The sequence below is a fragment of the Biomphalaria glabrata genome, chromosome 6 (assembly GCF_947242115.1).
Source record: "Biomphalaria glabrata chromosome 6, xgBioGlab47.1, whole genome shotgun sequence".
NCBI classification, from domain to species: Eukaryota; Metazoa; Mollusca; class Gastropoda; family Planorbidae; genus Biomphalaria; species Biomphalaria glabrata.
The window spans coordinates 52,370,119-52,397,236 of record NC_074716.1 but is presented as its reverse complement, the minus strand read 5'-3'; the positions used below and the strand labels follow the sequence as shown (position 1 = coordinate 52,397,236).

At 39.2% G+C, this 27,118-nt stretch overlaps 1 protein-coding gene across 1 annotated transcript; it reads right to left on the bottom strand.

Moving 5' to 3' along the window:
• Nucleotides 1-1,256: 1,256 nt before the first annotated feature.
• On the bottom strand, nucleotides 1,257-24,500 carry LOC106079151 (sialate O-acetylesterase-like). The gene is made up of 10 exons (XM_056033564.1): nucleotides 24,274-24,500; nucleotides 20,153-20,310; nucleotides 16,632-16,859; nucleotides 14,653-14,788; nucleotides 11,534-11,726; nucleotides 10,070-10,197; nucleotides 9,804-9,940; nucleotides 6,231-6,388; nucleotides 4,382-4,568; nucleotides 1,257-1,667 (listed from the first exon to the last, which is right to left on the bottom strand). The coding sequence occupies exons 1-10, from the start codon at nucleotides 24,356-24,358 to the stop codon at nucleotides 1,398-1,400; spliced, it is 1,680 nt and encodes a 559-aa protein (XP_055889539.1). The 5' UTR covers nucleotides 24,359-24,500; the 3' UTR covers nucleotides 1,257-1,397.
• Between the last annotated feature and the right edge of the window lie 2,618 nt (nucleotides 24,501-27,118).

The window sequence follows — 27,118 nt, the reverse complement described above, 5'->3', positions numbered from 1 at the left end:
AAAATTAGAAAGTTGTCTCTACACCATTGGTAAAAAGTGTTAATTGTTGAATGTGTTGATGTGTGTTTTATATAGGTTTGCACCAATCGGTGTTTGGGAGTAACATCCCTTGGTAACTGTTGTTGTCAACCAATATGGCGTTAGATTAAACAGCTGATTTCATGTCTTATAGGTTATATCCAGAGTCTTGTTATTAATAATCAACAGAACGGTACAGATTTTCATCCCCTGCAATAAGGCCGATGATTACTGTGTCTTCAGCAAATTTTATTATGGGTGTATCAGCTGATTGGCTCCGAATGTCATTGGTACAGATGGTATACAATACTGGAGACAGAACGCACCTCTGCGGCGCTCGAGTGATAAGCTCTATCGGGACTCACACATGCCCGTTCGCGTTTACATACTGTGTGCGTTCGATAAGAAAGTTTAGAACCCAAGCTCGCATGTCTTAGCAGTACGCGGAGCCCCGGACGAGTGTCTTAAGCGTAGACTACATTTACCTGTACTATAAAAAAGCTAACAAGATCCTCGAAATAAAGAATCACCCTTTGTGTCAGGATTTTGTGATTTTACCATCACAAAAGAGATACAAGACACCGATGGCAAAGACAAACAGACACAAACACTCTTTTGTTCCCCTGGCAATCAAATCATTAAATAAGAACAATCTGGTATAAACTTTGTCACATGTAAATTATGAGTGAGTCTGGTGTGAATGTACACTTTGGTTTCTTATAGTTATAATGTTTTTTGTTCGGTGTAATGCACAAATTGTAAGACAAATTTCCAAACGGACAATAAAGATTATTATTATTATTATAGCACGCGGCTCATCAACCTTTAATGCTGTAAGTCTTGTTATTATTACATAACATATAGTCTCTTACGTAGGTACTGTATTGGCCGTTTGACTACATTACGCATTGTATACTATAGCTAGTAATTGTTCTGCGTGTACGATTTTGTCCCTAGTCCTCTAATACTGATGTAGTAATCTTCAATCAACGTAACTAAGGAAATCTACGGATGCCCCACTCGCTCATTCAGACGCTACCTCCATAAAACCGGCTCTGTTCATCTGCTTCTCTTGTGCATCGCCACCTGAGCCAAAGTACTTGAACACAGCTGGGTCAGTGACGTAGAATACAGCATTCGTTCTTAATGCTCAGACTCGAAGACATTCGCCCTAGTATTTTAAAATCTATTTAAACCACACTAAGTATATAAAAAAAAAATAACGTATAACTATCGTCTAGATCCAGTTTTATATAATTTATACCATAAAAATATGGACTAACACAAATTAAAAACTTTTCTATACATATTATAAAGAAAACAAAAATACAACTATTCATACATTAAAAAGATATAGGCCTATCTTATTATCGTTAACATTAGTTTCTGATGTGTGTCTGACGATCAAAAGTAAAATATGGTTCTCCTTTTGGATCAAAGTCAGCATACGATATAAATGGTGGTCCTGGTAAATTATGGGATGTCTCGTAGATGGCACAGCTATGAAGAGCGCAGGGGGACTCACTCCAGGCGTAGCGGAGACCAGTGATTTTCTCCCCTGCGTGGCAAACATTTGGCTTCAGCGTGACCGTGGTGTTGGTGTGGGCCACTATAGGGTCAGCGACCCACCTCAAGTGAGCACACTGGACCTGAAAAGATACACACACACAAAAAAGGGCGAGATACAAGTCTGAAGACTCTGGCTAGCAAATAGAAGGAACTCCATAACACTGTTCAGGGCTGAGATGATTGGCTCATATAATATTATCATCTTCAAGGTACAGCACGAGGGAGCATGAAGAAGAGGTCTTCCAAGATTACAGCTGAATGCACAATGTAAAAGAATGGGGTAGCCTATCGCTAAATATTCAGCTAAGAACAGCTTCTGACCTGGTAGAGTAGAGTGACTTGGAAGCACTACGTCACCAGTCAATAGATGCTGTTGCTCTGATCGTCTATCTTATCTTATCTTATCTTATCTTATATAATACAGACGTTACTTCAAAAAAGAAGATAATTACGTCCTACGCGTCATGTATATGGTCACCAGTCAATGGATGCTGTTGCTCTGATCGACTATCTTATCCTATATAATACAGACGTTACTTCAAAAAAAGAAGATAATTACGTCCTACGCGTCATGCATCTGGTCATGCATGTTAACCAATGACTTAAATTCTGCCAAGTCACTGGTTTTCCTAGCTAGCTCAGGCAACCCATTCCATGCTCTAATAGCGCTAGGGAAGAAAGAGCATTTGTACAGATTTGTCCTAGCTGATGTGACCTAATGAGGCCAAAGCCTTGATAGACAACTTCGGCCAAAGGTTGGGCATCTGTAATTACCATGATGATGAGGAGGAGGAGAAGGATATTAATGTTATTCAAGATAAGAAATAAACTTTTTTTTTCGAATTTTCACACAAAATAGATAAAGGAAATTAAAATAGAACAACCCTTGTTGAGCCCCACTGTATGTCAAGTCAAGGATAATGTATTTAGTTAAAAGGAAACTGCGATGGTTTTGACAATTTTTGATATATGTGTTTTGATTGACAGAGAATGAGTATATTATTCTTTTTATTTTATTTACAATAATAAGTTAGTAATTTTCTGCCTTAAATTTTTCAGCGCATCAAAAACAGTCAGATTTTCACCTGGTTTCTATGTGACGTCACATGAACCTATTATCTTATCTTATCTTATATAATACAGACGTTACTTCAAAAAAGAAGATGATTACGTCCTACGCGTCATGCATTTAGTCATGCAAATTAACCAATGACTTAAATTCTGCCAAGTCACTGGTTTTCCTGGCTACCTCAGGCAACCCATTCCATGCTCTAATAGCACTAGGGAAGAAGGAGCATTTGTACAAATTTGTCCTAGCATATGGGACGAGGAATGTTAATTGAATCTACTGACTTACTGTGAAACGGAAAACAGTATAGTTTTCAGGCTCTTAAAAGAAATAGAACTAGATCTAAGCAGTTAGACCTAGATCTTGTAAGCAAAGAAAAAAATTAAGTGTTAAGAGTAGATCTACAGGCTTGGCTAACCATGACAGTGTGTATTTTCTCACCTGACCACTCAACACATAACCAATACTATCGCCTAGTGGTGTTGTCATGATTGACTGACTACACATAGCCTAGGCTAGCCTTACACTGACCAGTTTGTGAAATGTTTTGTTTAAAGATAATTACTTCCTAGCCCAAACCTCCCGCAGGACGACGGGGGATGGGAGCGGGCAGGGTTTGAACCCGGGACCATCGATAAATCTGAACGACAGCCCAGCGCGCAAACCGCACGACCAGGCAGCCATCCAGTTTGTTAGAATCATCCAGATACACAATCTATTTACTTTTTGGGACGGGGGGATGTAGATGAGACTTTCTTTTTTTTCTCGAGTTGGTTAGCCCTTTTTTTATATATATTATATAGGCCTATATTGGCCCTATCTATCTATATATATATATAACTGTATCATAGCTATGGACTAGGTCATCGCTAAGCCTACCAGCCAATGTAAGAGTGAAGTTTCCCTTTAAGAATTTATTATCGGCCAAAAATGTTGTTGAAATTTGTTTCGAAGTGGTTTGCGTTCAATGTTTGATGCAAAAAGTTCACATTATATTTCATGTAGACCTTTTTTACAAGGCTCCCTTTGTAAGCTGCGTTAAATTGTAAGCCTATGGCCATAATCGCAATAACATTAACATATGTTTGGCTTTTAAGTAAATCTTATATTAATTTAATGTTTCATAATTCAAAACACAAATGTACATAAAAAAAGAAACACAAATACAAAGAGAGTTTGTGTTTTCACACAAACTTGGAGGAGGACCCCAATGCTTCCACCCATTCAGGTAAAAGGATAGTTTCAATACTTTCAGCTTGAATAACAGAAACTGGCAACAGCCTAAATTCTCCCTCCCTCCATAAAAAAGAGACATGTGTCAACGTGACAGTACGGTTTTGCAAGCTTATGACATGATACCACAAGATGTGGATATACATTATTGTTATTATTATTATTATTATTGTATTGTTATCATTAATAAAGATTGGCTTCTGAACCAATGTTGTTGTTTTTGGATTTTATATTTAAAAAAAAAAGACAAGCATATATACTTTTTAAAACAAAACGACCTCGCTACCAGAGGACAAAATGAAGCCATTGTACATAAGCTTTGCAAGCTGAAAGGCATCATACGATCGGAACAATCAATAGCTTTTCTAGTTTTTGTGATCTAACTTTGTCGGACGAAAGGACGGACAGACTACACCAAAACTAATATTAAAGGCTTTTTCACATTCGGGGGGCCGTAAAAAATTAAAGCCTAAAATGAAAGGAATTTGTTACCTCAAACCCGTCATTGATGACCACATGAAGCCTCCAAGTGTTACCATAGTCCACAATAAGACCGCCAGCAGATGCGTGGGAGCCTGTGGGCAGTGGGCCCTGGAAGATGCCGCTCTGATGGTAGGCCACGGCCAGTCCGCTTAAAGCGAGTCTCGCTCCAATGTCTCTTTTGTAACGTGGATGAATACTGGACATGAAAGTAATAAAAAAATAAATAAAAAACCTTATAAAAAAATATATAAATATATATATAATTCTCTTCATGGCTTAACAGTTTGGACACCAACAAGGAAAGGAAAGATCAAGCTTTTATTTCTGCAAGTCGGACTAGAGTTACCGCACGTAATTTTAGCGGCGAAAAAAAAAAGGGGGGGGGGAGAGAACAAGTAATCTACTCTGTATTCACCCGTCACTAAATAGCAGGGCCGGACTTAACCATTGTGGGGCCCTATGCGAAACTGATTTCGCGGGCCCAGTTTGGGTAGGGATACGGATAATAAGTGAAAATTAAGAGTTTGTATTTCAATAAATTCGTATTTTGATAATTCTTTACTACGTACATAATTACTTTACGAGCCTTGCGTGTAGCGAAGTCAAACAGTATATCATAAGAATTCTATTTCCTACCTAGATCACGCTTAATAGCAAGAATTACCAAATGTTTCAATCTATCTACGAGAATTCTTGACCTTAAGTAATTCTTCATTAGTTTGAGGCGCGATTAGCTTATTTTACCAGATTCCACAATTACGGGTATTGCATGATGCCGTTTATTTTTTATCGCGCGTAGGATTGGCGTTTTCCATATTGAATGACACCTCAAAATGACAATTTTTGTCAATATATTTCAGGAGATTTATATAAGTTTTCAAAAGATTTTAATAATTTCCGGAAATTTCCAGGACTTTTTCGTATATTTTGCAACTTCAGATTTCCAGGAGCTCCTGGTAATCTGGAGGCCCCGGGAAATCTGTTATAAGTTATAAAATGGTTTAATAATTTACACCTAGAATTAGCGCAGGTCCTATGAAAGTGCGGGGCCCACTGCGGTTGCATAGGTTGCAGTGGTCTAAGGCCGACATGCGGAATAGCGGCGTATGCTACGCCGTGGGTCGACTAGTATTTTAAAATTGTGTCGTTGAATGGGTGTGCGTTTTTTTTCCGGTCGGGGAATTATGATGTAACATTTTAGTTCCAACGATATGGACGAGTGGATGGAGGATGTTACAGATAGAACTACTTGAGTTGAATAGTGTTTTAAAATGAGTTAAGTATGTTTCTTTAAACTGCTCGATGATATTTTGTTAATTAAATTTTATCGCCCGAGTGGTAAAGCGCTTGGCTTCTGAACCGAGGGGTCCCGGGTTTTAATCCTAGTGAAGACTGTGAATTTTAATTTTGGGGATCTTTAGGGCGCTTATGAGTCACCCGGCTCTAATGGGTACCTGAAATTAGTTAGGGAAAAGTAAATGCGGTTGGTCGTTGTGCTGGCCACATGACACTCTCGTTAATGACATCTACATCATCTGCCCCATATGTCGGAAGATCTGAAAGGGGGAACTTTAATTTTTTATTTTTTTAACACATATTTACACTGACATCGAAATCTATGTATTTGTCAATAAAAGTTGAGATTATTTCGCTAAAAAGAGCGATAACTCGCTGCCTGGAGCGTCACCTATCAACAACAGGACAGAACGTGGAGATATTTTAATGCCCCACATGTAAATATATCTAGATGGGTGGATGGTTGGCTATTTCAAGAATAAGTTATTTATACGGTTTCAGTAAATCAAATAAATATAAATAATAAATAATTAAAAAAAACAACAACAAATTCTCTACTCACGAGCCATATGGAGAATTAAAATCTGGCAAGTCCATAGCCACAGCCATGAACACATTTGTCATGTCAGGGTTGGGGACATCTCCTCTGTCTACTGTCTGGTGCCAACGTATGTCAGCGAACCCAGCTGTAGGCCCTGGGCTTGGATGATTCGGTGCCAGCTGTGTATATATATTGTTAGGTATATCTTAGTTTCAATTATATACATTTTTTTCTTTAATAAATACAAGTGAAGGACAGGGGACATTTTTTTTTGTAACGAAAGAGAAACCGCCAAAGGAATAAAGGACTCTTCTTTTTTTTCAGTATCAAATACTAGTGGTTCTGTGTAAAGCGCTTAGCTTCCAACCAGGGGGTACCGGAATCAAATCATGGTGAAGACTGGAATTTTTAAATTTCGGGATCTTTATAGGGCACCTCTGAGTCCACCCAGCTCTAATGGGTACATTACTGTCACAGCCTCATATGACATTAAGTGTTATTCATTCACCTTGGGTCAAGAAGGTAACAGCATGAAAAGATAATGAGAAGGTAATAGCATGAGAAGGTAACTGCATGAGAAGGTAATGAAAAGTAACATCATGAGAAGGTAACAGCATGAGAAGGTAATGAGAATTTAACAGCATGAGAAAGTAACAACATGAGAAGGTAACAGCATGAGAAGGTAACAACATGAGAAGATAACAACATGAGAAGATAACAGCATGAGAAGGTAATGAGAATTTAACAACATGAGAAGATAACAACATGAGAAGGTAATGAGAATTTAACAACATGAGAAGATAACAGCATGAGAAGATAATGAGAATGTAACAGCATGAGAAGGTAATAACATGAGAAGATAACAGCATGAGAAGGTAATGAGAATTTAACAGCATGAGAAGGTAACTGCATGAGAAGATAATGAGAAGGTAACAGCATGAGAAGGCAACAGCATGAGAAGGTAATAGCATGAGAAGGTAATAGCATGAGAAGGTAACAGCATGAGAAGGTAACAGCATGAGAAGGTAATAGCATGAGAAGGTAATAGCATGAGAAGGTAATAGCATGAAAAGATAACAGCATGAGAAGGTAATGAGAATTTAACAGCATGAGAAGGTAACTGCATGAGAAGGTAATGAGAAGGTAACAGCATGAGAAGGTAATAACATGAGAAGGTAATAACATGAGAAGGTAACAGCATGAGAGGGTAATAACATGAGAAGGTAACAGCATGAGAAGGTAACAGCATGAGAAGGTAACAGCATGAGAAGATAACAGCTTGAGAAGGTAACAGCATGAGAAAAAAGCTCTGAATAGAAAGAGGAATTAAGAACTATTAAACTCAGTAGTTGCCTCTGGTTCTCGGGGCAGTACACAAGTATTAGAGTTGCATTTGTGGAAGTGATTTAGTACTTTATAGTGTGGAGTGTGGAATGTGGAGTGTGGAATGTGAAGTGTGGAGTGTGGAATGTGGAGTGTGAAATGTGGAGTGTGGAGTGTGAAATGTGGAATGTGGAGTGTGGAATGTGAAGTGTGGAATGTGGAGTGTGGAATGTGGAATGTGGAATGTGGAATGTCGAATATGGAATGCGGAATATGGAATGTGAAATGCAGAATGTGGAATGTGGAATGCATAATGTGAAATGCAGAATGTGGAATGTGAAATGCAGAATGTGGAATGCGGAATGTGGAATGTGAAATGTGGAATGTGGAATGCATAATGTGGAATGTGGAACGCTGAATGTGGAATGTGGAATGCATAATGTGGAATGTGGAACGCGGAATGCAGAATGTGGAATGTGGAATGCAGAATGTGGAATGTGGAATGCATAATGTGGAATGCGGAATGTGGAATGTGGAATGCATAATGTGGAATGTGGAATGCAGAATGTGGAATGTGGAATGCATAATGTGGAATGTGGAACGCGGAATGTGGAATGTGGAATGCATAATGTGGAATGTGGAATGCAGAATGTGGAATGTGGAATGTAGAATGTGGTATGTGGAATGCAGAATGTGGAATGTGGAATGCATAATGTGGAATGTGGAATGCAGAATGTGGAATGTGGAATGTGGAATGCATAATGTGGAATGTGGAACGCGGAATGTGGAATGCATAATGTGGAATGTGGAATGCATAATGTGGAATGTGGAATGCAGAATGTGGAATGTGGAATGTGGAATGCATAATGTGGAATGTGGAACGCGGAATGTGGAATGCATAATGTGGAATGTGGAATGCATAATGTGGAATGTGGAATGCAGAATGTGGAATGTGGAATGCTTGTTGAATAAAACAAGTAACAAAAAGAAATACGTTTTTTTTTCATAAGTTTGTGTCTGCTTTTCTAGAACAATGTCCAACTACCCACACACCCGCCTAATTTCAATTATTTTTGACCCGATGAATTTGCAAGCTGAATAGAGGAATTGTAAGGTAGGGAAAAAGACTGTTGTCACAGATAAATAAATAACATACTGTAGACATTAATTAATAATAACAATAATGATAACAGAGACTTTGTGTTTATAAAAGTAGACTCTCCTCTTTTATTGCCTCACTTCCTGTTAATTACTTTCTCTAAAAACATCCACAACAAACAATGACGTAATATAAACATATTAGCACATCCTTCCTTTTGAAGTTATTATCAAAAGAAGTCAACATATTATGAACATGTTTTCTATTTATTAGAGAAGATTTGGAAATTAGCGCAATGAAAGTTTTAGACAGTTAAAACGAATGTCGTGGGTTCTATCCCCTTACTGGCCATTTTTTTCTTTCAACGAGAAATAAAATATGAATATTCAAATAACTAAATTAATTGAATAGTGCTATTAGAGCATGGAATGGGTTGCCTGAGCTAGCCAGGAAAACCAGTGACTTGGCAGAATTTAAGTCATTGGTTAATATGCATGACTAAATGCATGACGCGTAGGACGTAATCATCTTCTTTTTTGAAGTAACGTCTGTATTATATAAGATAAGATAAGAATATAAAGTAGGGACTGATTTAAAACAAGAAATATGATAGGTCTAGGCATAATTGTACAAATACTCCTTCTTCCCTAGTGCTATTAGAGCATGGAATGGGTTGCCTGAGCTAGCCAGGAAGACCAGTGACTTGGCAGAATTTAAGTCATGACTAAATGCATGACGCGTTTGACGTAATCATCTTCTTTTTTGAAGTAACGTCTATATTATACAAGAAGAAGAAGAACATTGAAAACCAGACTTTAGATATACACTCATTTTTCATACCTTAACAAATAGTTGCTGTTCCCCTCTTTCAGACCTTGCGATCTATAGGGCAGAGGATGTAAAGGTCATCTGTTTCTGTGACCCAGGCTTAACGTGGGTGTCATGTGGCCAGCACAACGAACAACCGCCTTTATTTTTTCCCCCAACTAATGTCACGTACCCATTAGAGCTGGGTGGACTCAGAGGCGCCCTAAAGATCCCGAAATAAAAAATCCCCAGTCCTCACCAAGATTCGAACCCCGGGACCTCTAGGTTCGGGAGCCAAGCGCTTTACCACTCAGCCTGCGCGCCTCCTTAACAAATACAAGCAAAAATATTGCAGTTAGTAGTACCTGTACGAAGCCAAAGGGGAAAGTGTTACTAGTCTGACCATTGGACGCCCTGTTCCAGTTACTTCTCCAGTCTTTGATCATTGTGGGGAATGTACAGTTGTATTTATCTCTGGCGACGCCGCTGGAGTCACTTTCTCCTGTACACAGAAAGGGAATTGAAATGTTTGTTCTTGTTCATCAGTCTGGGAGGGGGGGGGATTGGGTTTATTCTATACAGTGAATTGCATGTAGATTGAGAATCTAGGGTCTATTCTGAGACTTATTACCTTGATACCAGATGGCGCCGTAGATGGTCATCCCGAGCAGAGGATGGATCATTGAATTCCACAAGACGGAACTGTTGCCTGGGCCCTGGAGTCTGTGTCTGTCTTCAGGCCCAACCTTATTTACGTATCTACAGTTAGAGAAAAATAAGCCATAACTGCTTTGAATAGAGCTGATTTATAAGAATATAGCTGATCTATAAGAATATAGCTGATTTATAAGAATATAGCTGATCTATAAGAATATAGGGGGGGGGGGGGGGTTTGCAGCGGCTCTCAAAGTTTATACTTCAGAGACCCTCCAACCGTTCATAAGCTTAAGTAGGGCCCCCTACTGTGCTTGTGATAATGTTTTAAAATTGTAAGCGTAATGAAGCTATCTTTAATGCATGTTGTACCTTCATGCTATATACTAGGAATAATTATACATTTCACAGGACATGAGCATTGAATATGTAATTATATCTGTTTGTTAAAATATTTCTGGCCATAATGAAATTACATATAAATAAAATGTTTATCTTAATGACTAGCATTTATTTAAATTTCTATTATGTATTCACTAAATTGATGTTGCACACTTATGTGACGATTTAAACAGCACGGCGGAGTGTGGATACTAGTTCCAGCAATGGTAAAGTAGGGCCTACATGGATAAGTCTGAACATCAATTGTGTAAATTTGAATGTAAATATTAATCATCCAGGTGGTCTATAGACAGTAACATAATTGTATAATTACGTTTTAAAATAACAGGAAATTTTGGAAGTGTATGAGGTTTCTGATGCTTTGCATAAATCTTTTACAATTCGAGCTTCTGTGGCATTTTAAGTCTTCATAGATGCTCTTTTCCCTTTGCAACTTCTTGTGTGACTAAAGAGGCGAATCCTTGATACACAGCTGCGGTCACAGGTTGGGCATATGTAGTCAAAAGGCGCCGTGTCATTTTCACCCTTCTTTCTACTACTGTTGTGTATGGCATCTGCAATCCGGGACCCTTCCTTTAAGCTCGCCTTCCATGTGGATCTATCCAGTGCTACTTTGTCTCCCCACTTTGTACATACACAAACTTAGTAAGTTAGGGAACTTCCAGAAACGTTCAATCTGGCTCATATATTATCTCCCCTTCTGTCTCTCTTCCCCTCCCACACACATACATACATACACACACACACTATCTATCTATCTGTCTATCTATCTATCTATCTATCTATCTATCTATCTATCTATCTATCTATCTATCTATCTATCTATCTATCTATATCTATATATATCTATATCTAGCTATATCTAGCTATATCTATCTATTTATCTATCTATCTAACTATCTATATCTATGTATCTATGTATCTATGTTATCTATCTATCTATCTATCTATCTATCTATCTATCTATCTATCTATCTATCTATCTATCTATCTATCTATCTATTTATCGATCAAAAGAGGCAAGAAACAGTCTACGTACTCAGTGTAGGACTGCGGTTGTTCAGTTTCTTCCTCATGGTGAAGCCCACAGTGGACGAGGGCCAAGGGAGATGACCAAGCCTTTATTGGCGTACCGCCCCATGACGTAGCCACCAGACCGATGGGGATGTGCCTGGACCTATAGATATTTTTGCCAAAGAGCCAGCAGACGGCAGAGAAATGACCTACAGTGCCTGTAATGTGAATATAAGTGTATAATGTAGAATTATCAACATGTCAATACTATAAACGACAAAATGAGTACAAGTTGCAAGTCGCTTGCGCGGGTGTCTATTGCAGATATTCTCATTCGACATTCAGTATCAGCGTCGACAAACTTATATTGATTGTTCAGCCTTTCGCCTGTGTTATTGGATTTTGTTGAGTGTTACCTCCCTTTGGTTTATCTGCATTAGACACCGCGGAAGCGCCCAACAAAAAAACAAAACAAAATAAACCTATCGCTATAACCGTCAAGGCGTCAAATATCAGCATGTCAATACTATAATCGAGAATATACACCTACAAATCTAACAAAATAAACCTAACGCTTTTACCATCCAATCAATATTTTATCTATTATTATATATTATAATAGCCTCTCTATGAGACATGTTACTATTTTAATAAAGCCTGTTTGGGTTCCAAGGACTGTCAATGTGATAGTAAGTGTATGTGTTTTGAGTGGCTGGTAGTGCAGTGTGTGTGCCTTGTGTATGAAATGACCAGTGGACCTTGAGTGTACATGCTTGAGTGAACAGCAGTGTGTCAGGGACTGTGTGTAAAAGGAAGTCAGTTTTAGAGAACAAGTGGCTGGAGTAAAGACATAAATAGAGACTGATAAAATCATTGTGTTTATTGAAGCTCATGTTGTTATAGTGTTTCTATTACAGTCAATGAAAATGGCGATAAGCTCTCACTTTCTAAGAAATGATCCAAAGGCCTACGTCTATAAATGCCTGCCTGGTCGTGCGGTTTGCGCGCTGGACTGTCGTTTGGATTTATCGATGGTCCCGGGTTCAAACCCGGCCCGCTCCCATCCCCCGTCGTCCTGCGGGAGGTTTGGACTAGGAAGTAAATTATCTTCAGCTCTGAAGTAACATCCGAAACATGTAAAACATTTTACAAAACATTTACAGTCAAACTTAGGATTACCAGACGTCCGACAAAAGAAGGCCATGTCCAGGGCAGGCCTTAGACATGGGCAAACTAGGCAATCCGATTGGCGGGGACCTCGCAAAGGACTCAGAGAATTTTTTTTTACAGAAAAAAAAATGCGAAACAGGAATGAAATCTAAAACACAGCAGAACTCAATGGCTCTGTGTCTGCTAGCCTAGCTCTAAGTCTTTTTCTGCATTCCCGAATGTTTAGATGTGCTCGCAAAGACTATAAGATAAGATAAGATAAGACTCCATATGTTAGAAGACAAGTTGTTTCTTCCTTTTGGTGAAATGTCGAAACAGTTCTAGTCACGTGATCATGAATCGTCCATGAAGCGAATTCTTGCTATCGGCGTTATATGAATTTAGCTTATTTGTTAATGCAGATGTAGATACAGTAGAGTTCCCCTTTCAGACCTTGTGGTCTATAGGGCAGATGATGTAAAGGTCATCTGTTTCTGTGGCCTACGGTTAACGAGGGTGTCATGTGGCCAGCACAACGACCAACCGCCTTTACTTTTCCCTAACTAATGTCAGGTACCCATTAGAGCTGGGTGGACTCAGAGGCGCCCGAAGATCCCGAAATTAAAAATACCAGCCTTCACCAGGATTCGAACCCCGGTCCCCGGTTCGGAAGTCAAGCTCTTTACCGCTCAGCCACCGCGCCTCCAGATATCGATACAGGAAGTTTCTTAATTCATTACGTATATTTCAGTTTTAATTTTTTTATTTTCCTATTTTATTTAGGGCCACCCTATTCACTTCACCTAGGGCCTCTCATTGCCTAAAGCCGGATCTGCCATGTCCTCCTTTTCGGGGTTGTGTCTTCCGTCCGGCCTTAGCATAATGTATTTTAATGTCCGGCTTTTTTTTAAAAACTGTCTTTTAATGTAATGGCAGAAAACAAGATCTCAAACTGGATGTTTCTAAATACATTAAAAGACACTATATTCGATGATGGAGGCGCGTAAATCTTTGTGGTAAAGCTCTTGGCTTCCGAACCGAGGGGCCCCGGGTTCGAATCCTGGTGAAGATTTTTAATTTCGGGATCTCTATAGGGCGCCTCTGTGTCCACCAGTTCAAATGGGTACCTGACATTAGTTTGGGAAAAGGAAAGGCGGTTGGTCGTTGTGCTGGCCACGTGACACCCTGCTCGTTAACCGTTGGCCAAAGAAACAGATGACCTTAACAACAAAAAAAAAACGAACTTCAAAAACCCAGTCTTCACCGAGATTCGAACTCAGGACCCCAGATTTGGAAGCCAAGCGCTTAACCACCTAGCCAACACGCCCCCCCCCCCTTTTTCAGAATTATTAAAAATTATTAATTAAATCCTAGCCCAAACCTCCCTGAAGTCGGCAGGGGATTAAAATTTTTGAACCCGAAACGCCAGTCTAACAGTCCATAGAGCTAACAAACCGAGGCCAATCGTTACAGAAGGCCTGATCACTGACATGCAACGTCACAAGCTGTGGGTAGTTTAGACAAATAGCTCGTCACATTTTCTCGTCTCGTCACAAGATGTGGTTAGTTTAGACTAATAGCTCGTCACATTTTCTCGTCTCGCGTCAGATAGCAAACGCTGTGTTAACTCTTTCTCTCCGTAATTATTTTCCAGGTTCCGACGGAATTCTTCATTCTGCTCATTAGTATTTTTTTTACCCTGCTATGATTAGGCTTGAATAACTTTATGGTTTATTGTAAGAAAATGTTTTATTGGATATAAAAGTGAATGCATGCTCTTTTTATACAACACAAAATAAAATTTATACAATCGAACATTAATTTAATCTAATGCGGTCAAATTAACGCTGGAATCGACTATTAGGAGAGAATTTAAAGAGTTAAACCTGCAATCCCAACTTAGCAATCTTACCGAATACAAAGGAAAAATGTAATCAAAAGGTATACGCCAATAGATCTACGTTGAAGACCAGATCACTACTTTTGTAAACTTACTGTTGCTAGCTCTGCTCCAGGGCTCTGAAATCTTGGCCAGGTCATACAGAGGCGTGGACGACTCAGTCAGACCGACGGTCATTACCCGGATGTTATAGTTGTGGGCGTCGGCGATTTCCTGGGCAGCGCCATCTACCTAGTGACAGTTAATGGAGAGCATTTTGCATAAATTAAATTTAACTCGAATTCAGTTTATTATCTAAGTTTCAAGATTTTCAAAACTTCTAAACATTTATTTCACTTAGAATAGTGCTAATACTACGCTTCACTTATTCCAATCTAAAACACTTCAAGTACAGAGACTTTCTAAAGTTTGATCTAAAAATCTCTCTAAAGCAGCGGTTCTCAACCTTTTAAGCTCGGAAACCCCTTTTTACAATCCCCCATTCTGCCGCGACCACCCCCCACTCACACACACACAGAAATAGAAGAATAGACAATAACAATCCATCTTTTCGATGGTCTTAGGCGACCCCTGGCAAATCGTCAATCGACCCCCAAGGGGGTCGCGACCCACAGGTTGAGAACCCCTGCTCTAAAGTAAATTTAAAGAAAAAAATACAAAATCTACACATTTTTATTTTTTTACCTTTTACCTATCCCTTAGTCTGTTGGACCGTTGGGGCACCAGGCAAGATTTGTCGACCGTCTTTCTCCATTCCTCCCTTTTTTTTTGCCTTGTTTAGAACCTCTCTCAATGGCAGGCCCGTCCATTCTTTAATGTTGTTCTCCAATCACTTTTTCTGTCTGCCACTTCTTCTTTCCCCTGGCACTGTTCCCTGAAGGAAGGTCTTTGCGAGCCCCGTAGATCTTGTAATGTGGCCAAAAGTTTTAAGCTTTCGTCTTTTTACAATAGTTAGCAGGTCGTCATGGGCTCCGATCGCTATAGTAACCCTGTCTCTGATTTCTTGGTTTGTGATGCGGTCTTTGAATGTGATGCCTAGGATCCTTTTGTAGCATCTCAATTCCATTGCTAGGATCCTCCTCTCAAGCTCTGCATTCAACGTCCACGACACATTTTTATAGAGAGATGAATTAATGTTCCATCTAAACTTCCCTGTACACAGAAGAACTACAGTTCCGTTTGAGATGATATATTTCAGCCAGTGGCGTAGCTAGGGTGGGGGAAGGGAGTCCAAATTTGAAAATACCCCGGGCCCCCACTTGAGGGGGAACCCCAAGTGAATGTCTGAAATTTATTTTACTTTAAATATTTCGCCATTATCTCATGTCATGATGTCGAATGTCAAATTGCAGGGGGCCCCTAAAGAGGTCAAGCCCCCCGGGCTACAAATCCCTAGCTAGGCCACTGAGTGCAGCGATAAAGAGCTAAAGCTCCATCTAAAATTCAAGATGGAGGAGATGAAATTAAGTTCAAATTTAAAATGTCTTAGTGCAGACGTGAAGAATTAAACTTCCGAGAAATTTTTGAAAAGAGCAGAGAACTAGTTGGAATTCCTTGTTTTTTTTTTTTAACTTCGTGACCTATATAGGACGTCCAGGGCTCAACCTAACCTCAAATTGGTAATAGACAATGCTGACATTATCACATGACATCCTCTTTGGAAAGGGAATGAAGTCTGCAGCGGCTTGCCAATGAAGAATAAGGTCTGGAAATAAAACTTTAATTTTTACTTACGATGTACAAAACAAAGTGTAATCGACCTCATTCGCCAACACGAACGGTCACGTGATAATATTGATAAAACAACGGATATAATCTGTCACGTGATAACCATTGTTGATTAAAATCAGATCGTAATTTGTATCTTATCTTATCTTATATAATACAGACGTTACTTCAAAAAAGAAGATGATTACGTCCTACGCGTCATGCATTTAGTCATGCATATTAACCAATGACTTAAATTCTTCCAAGTCACTGGTTTTCCTGGCTAGCATAGAAGAGAAGAAGCACCATTCAATGTTGTTTGTTTACGATTGGTGAATGAGGTCCATTCATCTTTTTTTCAACTTACTTGCAAAAGGATGAACTGCATGTTGGACTGCCCGGAGCAGACCCAAACATCACCAAAGATGACGTCAGAGATGTTGTGGGACACGCCAGCAGAGACCACCTTGATGTTGACGACAACGCCGGCGGCGAAGGGGTCAAGGACGAAGTTCCAGGCGCCGACACCAACACCTTGTCCCTGATGTACTACTGTCTCATAGCTGTACGTCTTGGTAGCTGGTACTGTCACCAGCTGTGGCCGGACAGTTGAAAAAAAAAGAGTAGGCCTATTTTATCGATTTACTATTGTTAAATACTATTGTTACATTTCAATTTTTTTTTACTAGTCAACGATAAAAATAAAGATAAAGAAAATGGAGATTTTATGTAGAACAATATAGACTCTACTAGTAGCAAAGAAAACAAAAAGACATTTATGAAGAGACCGACATTGACGGTTCATGATTGACCCTAAATCACAACGTTAACCTTGACCTTGTGGAAAGAACCATTCATATTTTGATAGTATTTGATCTTTGACCTAGACGCCATAAATTTATGTATAAAATCTTAGTCCGCACCTCTTGCAAGACGGCGGTGCTTGGACGCTGGCAGGGCTCTAACTCCGGACCATTATCACGACTGTCTGGGCACACCACTCGGCAAGACAGACAACCTAGTCTGTAGTGATGGGAACTAAACTAACTTTTAAAAGTTAAACTAAAATTAGTTATAAACTAAAATAAAGTAGTTAAACTATTAGTTTATCATGAATTTCAAAATTTAGTTAAACTAAACTAAAGAAAGTTTATTAAATTATAACCAACTTTTTTTTTTTGGGGGGGGGGGGTTGACCTAGAAATATTTATCCATAATAAAATCAGTATTAAGGAATATGTTTCTTACATAAACGTTAATGCACAATAAAATAAAAAAAAAGATGTCTAAATAAATATGTGTGCTTGTATTTTTGCCTTCAATTAAAACCTTTCGAATAAAATTATACTCTTTTTTTTAATTATATTAACGTATTATATAACAGAAATTCTTACTTATACAGGTAAAGTTTAAATCTCCTTAAATAACATACATTTTGGATTTCAAATTTAGATCTAGTAACCAAAGAAATAGAAACGAAATCGTTGGAGTTTTAAGAAACATTTGACCTGTATAACTATTTCATAGTGTAAAATACATGCTTGACTAACAATGCCGATGTGCTATTTTCTTGTCTGACCACTAAAAATACAAACTAACACTATTGCATAACCGTTAAACGTGCAAGGGAAAAAAACTGGGTGATCTTCTCATTATGGACTGCATATTCAGTACACTATATAGACCTACACGTGTACGTCTATCTGGCCAGGTTGTTAAAACCAGTCGGACACACCGTCTATTTACTTTCTGGGCAGGGAGGGTGTGTAACTATTTTAGTGTAAAGAACATGCTTGACTAGCCATGCCTGGTCTGACCACTCCACATTAAGCAAAAACACTATTGCATAACGCGTGATGAAAGAAATGCAAGTTAGTCTTGTAGTATCATCAACTACACACGTACAGTACACTAGGCCTACGTGTGTATGTCTAGCTGACCAGACGTTAAAATCAGTTGGACACAGTCTATTTACTTTATGGTCAAGAGAGGGTGTGGATTAAGATTTTTTTTATAGAGTTGGTTATCCTAATGCAGTGATGCCCAGCCTAATTCGACCTGCGGGCCATTTTAATTTCCATCTCTCGTGTCGCGGGCCACATGACCGAAAAGATACAAAAACGTCATGAACTACAACTATTTTATTAGAAACACGTGTATTTAGCACTTACATTAATTAGTGAGATGCTTGAAGTTTATATTCTTTTATACCCTTCGGAAAAATTGGCTTCATTTCTCTACTTAAAATGTGAGCAACATTCTATCTAGCTTAACCACTGACTCATTTTTTATCATCTCAGTGTGGCAACTATTCAATCCTTCAATCTCTAGGCGTGGTTTAACAATATTTTATTCGCGACTCTAATCAAGAATGCTGCCATATTTGTTTGTTGTTTTTTTTTTTAAACAGCCACAAATCAAATGCATTGGCTTATTATCATGTTCCACAACAAAGTAAAGATCCGTTCACTTTTCCTGTTAGATTATACATCTAGTCCCATTTCATAAACACAATGTTAAAGGTCATGGCTCCAATCCATCAGAGAAAAAGTTAGGGCGCAATCGTATGTAAAAATAACTTTATCAACCCTTTGGAGAGGGGATTTTCTACACTTTGTGCCGTCGTTTCGGCGGGCCGGACGGAACCAGGTTGCGGGCCGGATCTGGCCCGCGGGTCATATTTTGGGCATCACTGTCCTAATGCTTTAAGATCTATCTAGGCCTATCTATCGATTCTTAGATCTCAATTATAAGTCTTAATATAAAAGGGTGTACTTGATGTTCCTGCAGTTCATAAATTATTGTTTGCCGCAAATGAATTGATCAAAACCACTAAATATTGACCTAACTGACTAATCAGATTCCCACTAGGAACAGAAATTAAACACCACCACGTGGCTCACAAAAAAATTCGGAACCCCATTCATAATATTGCATAGAAGCTTTTGGCAAAAAATGTTTAACAACATTTTATTATCCTGCTACTTTCAGCTGCAAATATTTACTCCCATAACTTCTACCAGCATCTTACTTTACCCTCTTCAAAGGCAGACTGTCTAAATAGTTGTTAATTGCATCATTTTTTTGATAATCAAATTTATTGATATCACATGACCAGAAAACAGGGATGTGCGTTTCAACCCTGACCACATATTGAAAAGTTGTACAAATTTTAATTAAACTTTTTAGTTAGTAACTTAAAAAAAATAATTAAACTACGATTTTAACTAAACTTTCTTTTTCAAGTCAAAGAATGGCCTTAACTTTTTTTTTTTAGTTAAACTAAAAAGTTTCTAGCTTTTTAGTTAACTTTTGCCCATCACTACTAATGTGAAAGGTTTGTTTTAAAATGTTTTACATGTTTCGGATGTTCTTTCAGAGTTGAAATATAATCTATTTCCTAGTCCAAACCTCCTGCGGGACCACGGGAGATGGCAGCGGGCAGGGCATGAACCCGGGACCATCAAGAAGTCCGAACGACTGTCCAGCTTGCATACCGCACGACCAGGCAGCCACCCAATCTATTTCTTTAAGGCTTTTCTCAAATCAAAACAACATGCTTATAATTTTTTTTTATAGTAACATTTTCATAATCACTATAAAAAAATTTCATCTATAACAAAACAAAAAGGCCGATGCACCTTTACAGTTTATCATTAATCATTAAATGTGGACAATGAATTCCTGCTAACTAACGAGAGATTTGAATTTTTTTTTTTTTGAGGAAGAGAGGGAGTGAGTGAAGTCGTGGGGGGAGGGGAGAGGAGGGGGGAGAGCGGGGTTACACCCTGAGTTTACCGCACCGGATTGCCTCGACCCTAGGGACGCCGCTGCATAGATCATACATAATCAAACATCAATAAGAAGATTTGGCTATTTTTGGCTTACTTCTAGTGTGACTTTCTGTCCAATGGTTGGAGAGAATCCATAAATATTGGCTCTCTGCGGTGCTCGCTGTAACACCATGTGGTTCTGGAATTGTTTTGCAAATGCAAAAGTGACAGCAGCAACCTTGGCATCTTTGACATCTCGGTTAAACATTTCTCCTGTTCTCAAAGTGAAACAGACATTGATAATATGATACTCAGTTGTTGTTTTTTAGCGCAATGCTCTGACGGAAAACGTCAACTCAATAATGACCGCGGAGGAAAAATGAAAACACAACTATAAGTCACCAACTTATTTCAAGCTCCAGATAGTCCTTACACTAAGTTGCGTCACTAGGGGATGCGAGTGAGGTGCGGGCCGCAGTGGGTGACAGCCACGCTAGTGACGCCACTGCAACTTTTAGGATTTTTCTTTACCACTATAACTCAGTCCTTACTATATTTGTTTCCACACACACACACACACACACTCACAAAGACGAAAGGGCAAGGACCATTTCAATTATGACTTGTGCAGACTTCCCAGATTGAAGGCTCCATCATCGTAAGTTGTCAGTCAACACCATATCATCATTAGTTGTCAGTCAAGCCCACATCATCATAAGTTGTTGGTCAACACCACATCATCATTAGTTGTCAGTCAAGCCCACATCATCATAAGTTGTTGGTCAACACCACATCATCATTAGTTGTCAGTCAATCCCACATCGTTGTTCGACCACGCCTCTGTACTATGCAATTCCCTTCCCTTAATTTTGAATCAGCGTCAATGGATATGCAAATTTAAAAAAAATAACATTCGCTTGAACAAGATCTTATCTTACATAATACAGACGTTACTTCAAGAGAAGATGATTACGTCCTACGCGTCATACATTTAGTCATGCATATTAACCAATGACTTAAATTCTGGCAAGTCACTGGTTTTCCAGGCTAGCTCAGGCAACCCATTCCATGCTCTAATAGCACTAGGGAAGAAGGAGCATTTGTACAATATCTTCTTTCTGTTCGACGTTAGCGTCCCAATGAACCCTCTAAATTTAAATAATTTAAATGCTTCGAATAAAGTGGGTAGGGCACAACTAAATTCTTATCGTGAGTTCATAATGATATCGATTTTATACAAGAAGAATATCTAATAATAATTATAATGAAAATCTTTATTATCTATAATGAAATTTGTCTTGAAAATTACTCCATTACACCGAACATAAACATTATAATTATAGAAAAACAAAATATACATTCACACCAGATTCATTCAAACTTTACATCTGAACTGTATATATCGGATGGTTGAGTTGTATATAATGATTGGATTGCCACGGGATCATAATGGTCATAACAGAACTAGTACTCCATTGACTTCTATTATTCTCGAAAGACAAATGGATAAACCCAGATGGTTTTGGTTTCTTCACCTTGATCAGGGGCAGTAACTGCTGTAATTCGAGAGCGACAACCTTCGGCACAGTTCATGCATAAGAATGCGTCTGTTTTATGGCTATCGCTATCAGATAGGACGGCTTTCTTTCTCTGAAGACACCTCAATTCTTTGGCCTTACGCCTTAACTTCTACTAGACACTAATCTTGTATAACAGTAACAAAGACTAAAAATGCAAAATATCTAGGTGTTATAATAAATGAAAAACTGTTATGGAATGTAAAATGTTTTACATGTTTCGGATGTTCCTTCAGAGTTGAAGATAGTTTACTTCCTGGTCCAAACCTCCCACAGGATGACGGGGAATGGGAGCGGGCAGGGTTTGAACCCGGGCCCATCGATAAACCCAAACGATAGTCCAGCGCGCAAACCGCACGACCAGGCAGCTATATGGAATCCCCATATTGATGAAACCATCAAAAATTAAACAAAGCATTATAATTTATTAAAAGAAATTTCTATAAATAAAAAAAAAAAGTTATTTAACATTAGTTAGGCCAATAATAGAATATGCATACTCTGTTTTGAACCCCTCAACTCAAGAAAACATTAAGAAACTGGATCAGATACAAAATAGCAGTGAGATTCATATCAAACGAATATTCACATTTGACTAGAGTAACACCTTTAATAAAATCACTAAATTTAGAAAGCCTTCAGGATAGAAGACTTAAAAGTAAAGTAGCAATTATACATAAAACACTGAACCATAATCTTCAAATACAAAAACAAAATTTAATAAAATACTCAGAAAGACACAAAGATAAAGGCATATACCCCATTCCATATGCTAGGACACATTTGTACAAGTACTCCCTCTTCCCTAGTGTTATTAGAGCATGGAAAGGGTTGCCTGAGCTAGCCAGGAAAACCAGTGACTTGGCAGAATTTAAGTCATTGGTTAATATGCATGACTGAATGCATGACGCGTAGGACGTAATCATCTTCTTTTTTTGAAGTAACGTCTGTATTATATAAGATAACATAAGATAACAACATTTATGAATGGCAAACAGGTTAGTTTTAAAAAAAATCGTGTGTATAGATATTCATTTCAGATGTGTTTATTGCAGCTGATAGGTTTTGTGTATTGCTACATAATGTCTTTCAGTCCTACCATTTGGTTCTGAAACATGGAGAACAACTGAAGCAACAACAACAAAAAAAAGTACAGACCTTCAACAACAGATGTCTGATAAATGCATGACTAAATGCATGACTAAATGATTGACTAAATGCATGACGCGTAGGACGTAATCATCTTCTTTTCTGAAGTAACGTCTGTATCATATAAGATAAGATAAGATAACTATCTTAAAAATACACAGGCACGACAAAGTAGAAAACACCAATGAGATGAGTGGGCAGATAAATATAGAGTGGAGTAGTCACACTCTTAAAAAAAGATACCTACAAGAGAGCTACGCAGGCCTTAGAGTGGAACCCCAAGGGCACAAGACAACATGGCGACGCAGTGTACTAGATGAAGCCGAGAGGACCGGAAAGAGCTGGGAAACCATTAAAAATCTAGCAAGAGACCGTGGAGAGTGGCGTGTTTTTACTGAGGTCGCAATTTCCATCTAGATCTCGCCTAGATCATTCATGTATCGACATTTGCTACACAGATCCCTGTCTCGTTTTTCATAGAATCCTTGAGAACCATGACGTCACGGCATGTCGCCCGATGACGCACTTTCCAATGACCTTCAACTTGGTTTTTAATTTATCGTTCACTTTGTCGTCCCCTGTCACATTTATGTTAATTATGTTTTATTTTGTTTTTGTTTTTTTTAACCTTGAACTTGAGGGGGGGGGGGGGGTCAAAATCGGCCCGGGCATTACCATACCATTCGGTCCACAATTTGATTGCATATGATATGAAAAAATAATTATTTCGGATTATGTGGCTTAAATACACAGTTAAGTATGTCAAGATCTTTTTGAATGACAAGGCGAGACCAATCAAGTTTACGGGACTTACTAACATTTAATGTGGCCCATTCGGCAGCCCCGCCGGCCATTTAGGCACCGGCCTACCGGGCATTTGCCGAGTTGCCCATATAGCCATTCCGCCCCAGTTTTCTATAAAGGTCTAGCCTTTTTTTTTTTTTTTTTTTGATGTGTGACGTAATTCGAGTGTAGCCAAAGTGTCCTACATTCTGTGACCGACCTTGATCTATATCTACAAAAGTGTGACACATATAATGCCTATGGAGCGCACTTGGGGGGGGGGGGGGGCTATAGCGCACTTTAAAAGGGGGGGCCTATGGATCGCACTTTGGGGGAGGGGGGAGGGGAAGTTCTGATTTCTCAGTCTCCACAAGAATCTAAATTGATGGCCCGCAATGACCGTTGTGTCTTCTCCGCCTCACCGTATCTGTGTGAATGGAAAACGCCATGTTTTTCTTAATCATCACAGCATCACTGCATCACTCAAAGTCCGCAAGAACGTAACCCTTCAATTAGACTCGCCTGCTATCCACCCTCGCCTAGGTTCGTGCTGAAAATGTAACTAAGTTACTGTCCTACATTTCATGTAACTATGAATTTTTTTCACAAGAAAAATTCTTTGTAACGTATGTTTATTACAAGTCAGTATGTCTGAGAGCTCTTTTGCATCGCATTATTCAACAAACTAAAATAGTTTATAGAGTTTAAAAAAGGGGCGTTAACTCACGTTGGTCGTCTGCAGACATGCGATGCACGTTCAGGGCACCGGCTAGAGAAAAGCACAGCACTAGCAGGAACTTCGAGAGTCCCATAGTTCGGCTGCTGACTTTTTCAATCTCCAAAAGCGATGTTATTAATTCTAGATCTAGATCTATCCCCCGAGAAGTTCGGTATGAATTAGGAAGTGTTGAAATGTAAACATACAGTGCAAATGAGTCACATGACCGAAGGTGGTTGATAAAGTTTGTGATAGTGAGATGAGATAATCGAACACATTTAATTATGTAGGCTAACTCCAATTAAATAGTCACTGGATCATAGTTTAGTACAGGGGATCTCAACCTGTGGCTCGCGACCCCCTTGGGGGTCGATTGACGATTTGCCAGGGGTCGCCTAAGACCATCGAAAATATGGATTGTTTTGTCTACTCTTCTATTGTTGTATGTGTGTGTGTGGGGGGGGGTCGCGGCAGATTGAGGGATTGTAAAAAGGCGTCGCCGAGCATAAAAGGTTGAGAACCGCTGGTTAGTATATCCATAGAAAATAATAGAAATCATATAATCAATTTGGATGTTCGCTTTGTAAAACTCTTATCGATCTAATATGTGTGTGTGTGTGTGTGTCTCAGTACTTTGTTTTAGTGGTAGCGTGTATAATGCAATGTTCGTCCATCGTGGTTCGATGATGACCACTTTGTCATCCAGGGGGCTGAGGAGCTATGCACTGGAGTTTTGTGCTTCCTTATGTGGCTTGTGAGACCTATGTGAGCCCGGAATGTTCGGCTGCACACTGTGCAGGTCATTCCAGCTGGAGCTAGAGTCATTGGCCTTCCTTTTCTCTGGCGTTTTTCTTCTGCCAGCGATGTTCTCTTTTCCTCAGCAACCTGTGCGCCAGTTTTCACAGCGCGAAGCCATGATGCTCTGTCATGTGCCTCTGTCTCCCAGGTGGCTGGGTCTATGCTGAACGCTTTCAGAGAAGCTTTGAGGGTGTCCCTGAAGCATTTTCTTTGTCCGCCTTGCGAGCGCTTTCCTTCCCTTAGTTGGCCATTCAAGAGTCGTTTAGGGATGCGGCGGTCTTCCATTCTGCCGACGTGTCCTGCCCATGCACTGTATATGATCCATAAGTGCATGATAAACGACAGAGTAAGACTGTGTGACCATAAAGTGGGCTTTCACTTTTCAAAAATATAATTTTTTAAACAAAATATGCATGTCAAATGAAAGACACTAAAAAAAAAAAGATTTTAAAAAGCTTTAAAAAAAATATAGACAATACCTTCTTTATACAACATATAGGGCGAGTATTTTGATCATACTAACTCAGCGGTTCTCAACCTTTTAGGCTCGGCGACCCCTTTTTACACCCCGCACATATATACAGCAACAGAAGAATAGACAATAACAATCCATTTTTCGATGGTCTTCCGCGACCCCTGGCAAATCGTCAATCGACCCCCAAGGGGGTCGCGACCCACAGGTTGAGAACCCCTGTACTAACTAATGAATGTTAGAAAAAACATATAAACTTGCACTTGATTCCTTCATAGTCAAACAAAGCGATTATTTTTGTGCCTTTGACATGTCTTGTCTTATCATATGCAGACGTTACTTCCAAAAAGATGATTACATCCTATTACGCGTGTATCTAGGTCAATCTAGGATGGCTGCCTGGTCGTGCGGTTTGCGCGCTGGACTGTCGTTCGGATTTATCGATTTATCTCGGGTTTAAACCCTGCCCGCTCCCATCCCCCGTCGTCCTGCGGGAGGTTTGGACTAGGCAGTAAACCATCTTCAACTCTGAAGGAACATCCGAAACATGTCAAACATTTTACTAACAAACATCTAGCGTGTTTACCAATGGGTACGTGTGTTTAAGCGCAATGTATTGGCTAGTTTTAATACTGTAGTGTAAGGTCTGTAACAGATCCTTCATAAAACGTGAGGGCCATACACAACGATCCCTTTAATATAGAGTACCGCTTATGTAAAATCATGTAGGTCCTTAGTGACATTAACCCTTAAAACGAGTGTGGCAGCTTAGCCTCTAAACATCAGAATTGTAATTCCATTTTGTATACACTCAGTGTAAAACAGCTCAGCACTTAAAGGGTTAAAAGCGGCCCATAGAGGCGCCGGCCCACAGGGCATTTTCCCGAACGTCCATATGACCAGCCCGTCCCTGATTGTAAGCAGTCCTCTTTGCCACGCGAGTGGTAGCTGCATGTCTGCGTTGATGAAATGCTAGTTTTGAAAGTGTAGAAACAGAGTGAACCTAATTCTATCGTATTTTTGTTTTTTTTGTTTAGCATAACTAGCAGACATTTTAAATTTGTAAAGAAAGTTTCTCTTTTATAAGAAACATTACATTTAAAAACATTATTACACAGAACTCAAAACAATCCAAGCGGCATCATCGGTTCGAGCTGAAAAAAAAAAGGTTTGCTAAGTGACGGCAAGAACTTGGAAAAACTTAACGATAATTTGCGTCGAGAGAGAATTAGGCCGTCATCAGATTTATAGGCATATGCTTACCTTTACCCTTACCTATCACTTAGTCCAGTGATGCCCAAACGTACGGCCCGCGGGCCAGAAGCGGCCCGCGACGTAGTTGCATCCGGCCAGCCGAAAAGTCGGCACAAAAAGTAATAAATTCTTCCCCTTCAAAAAAAGTTGAAAATATATCTTTACCTTTGTTAGGGCCCTCACTTGTTTCTCTGATGGATTGGTACCATGACCTTTAACGAGTATGAGTTTGTGACATGGAACTCTGAATGTAGAATCTACCCGGAAAAGTGAATGGATCTTTTTTGTGGAACATGATAATAAGCCAACATAGTTTGTTTTGTAAAGAAA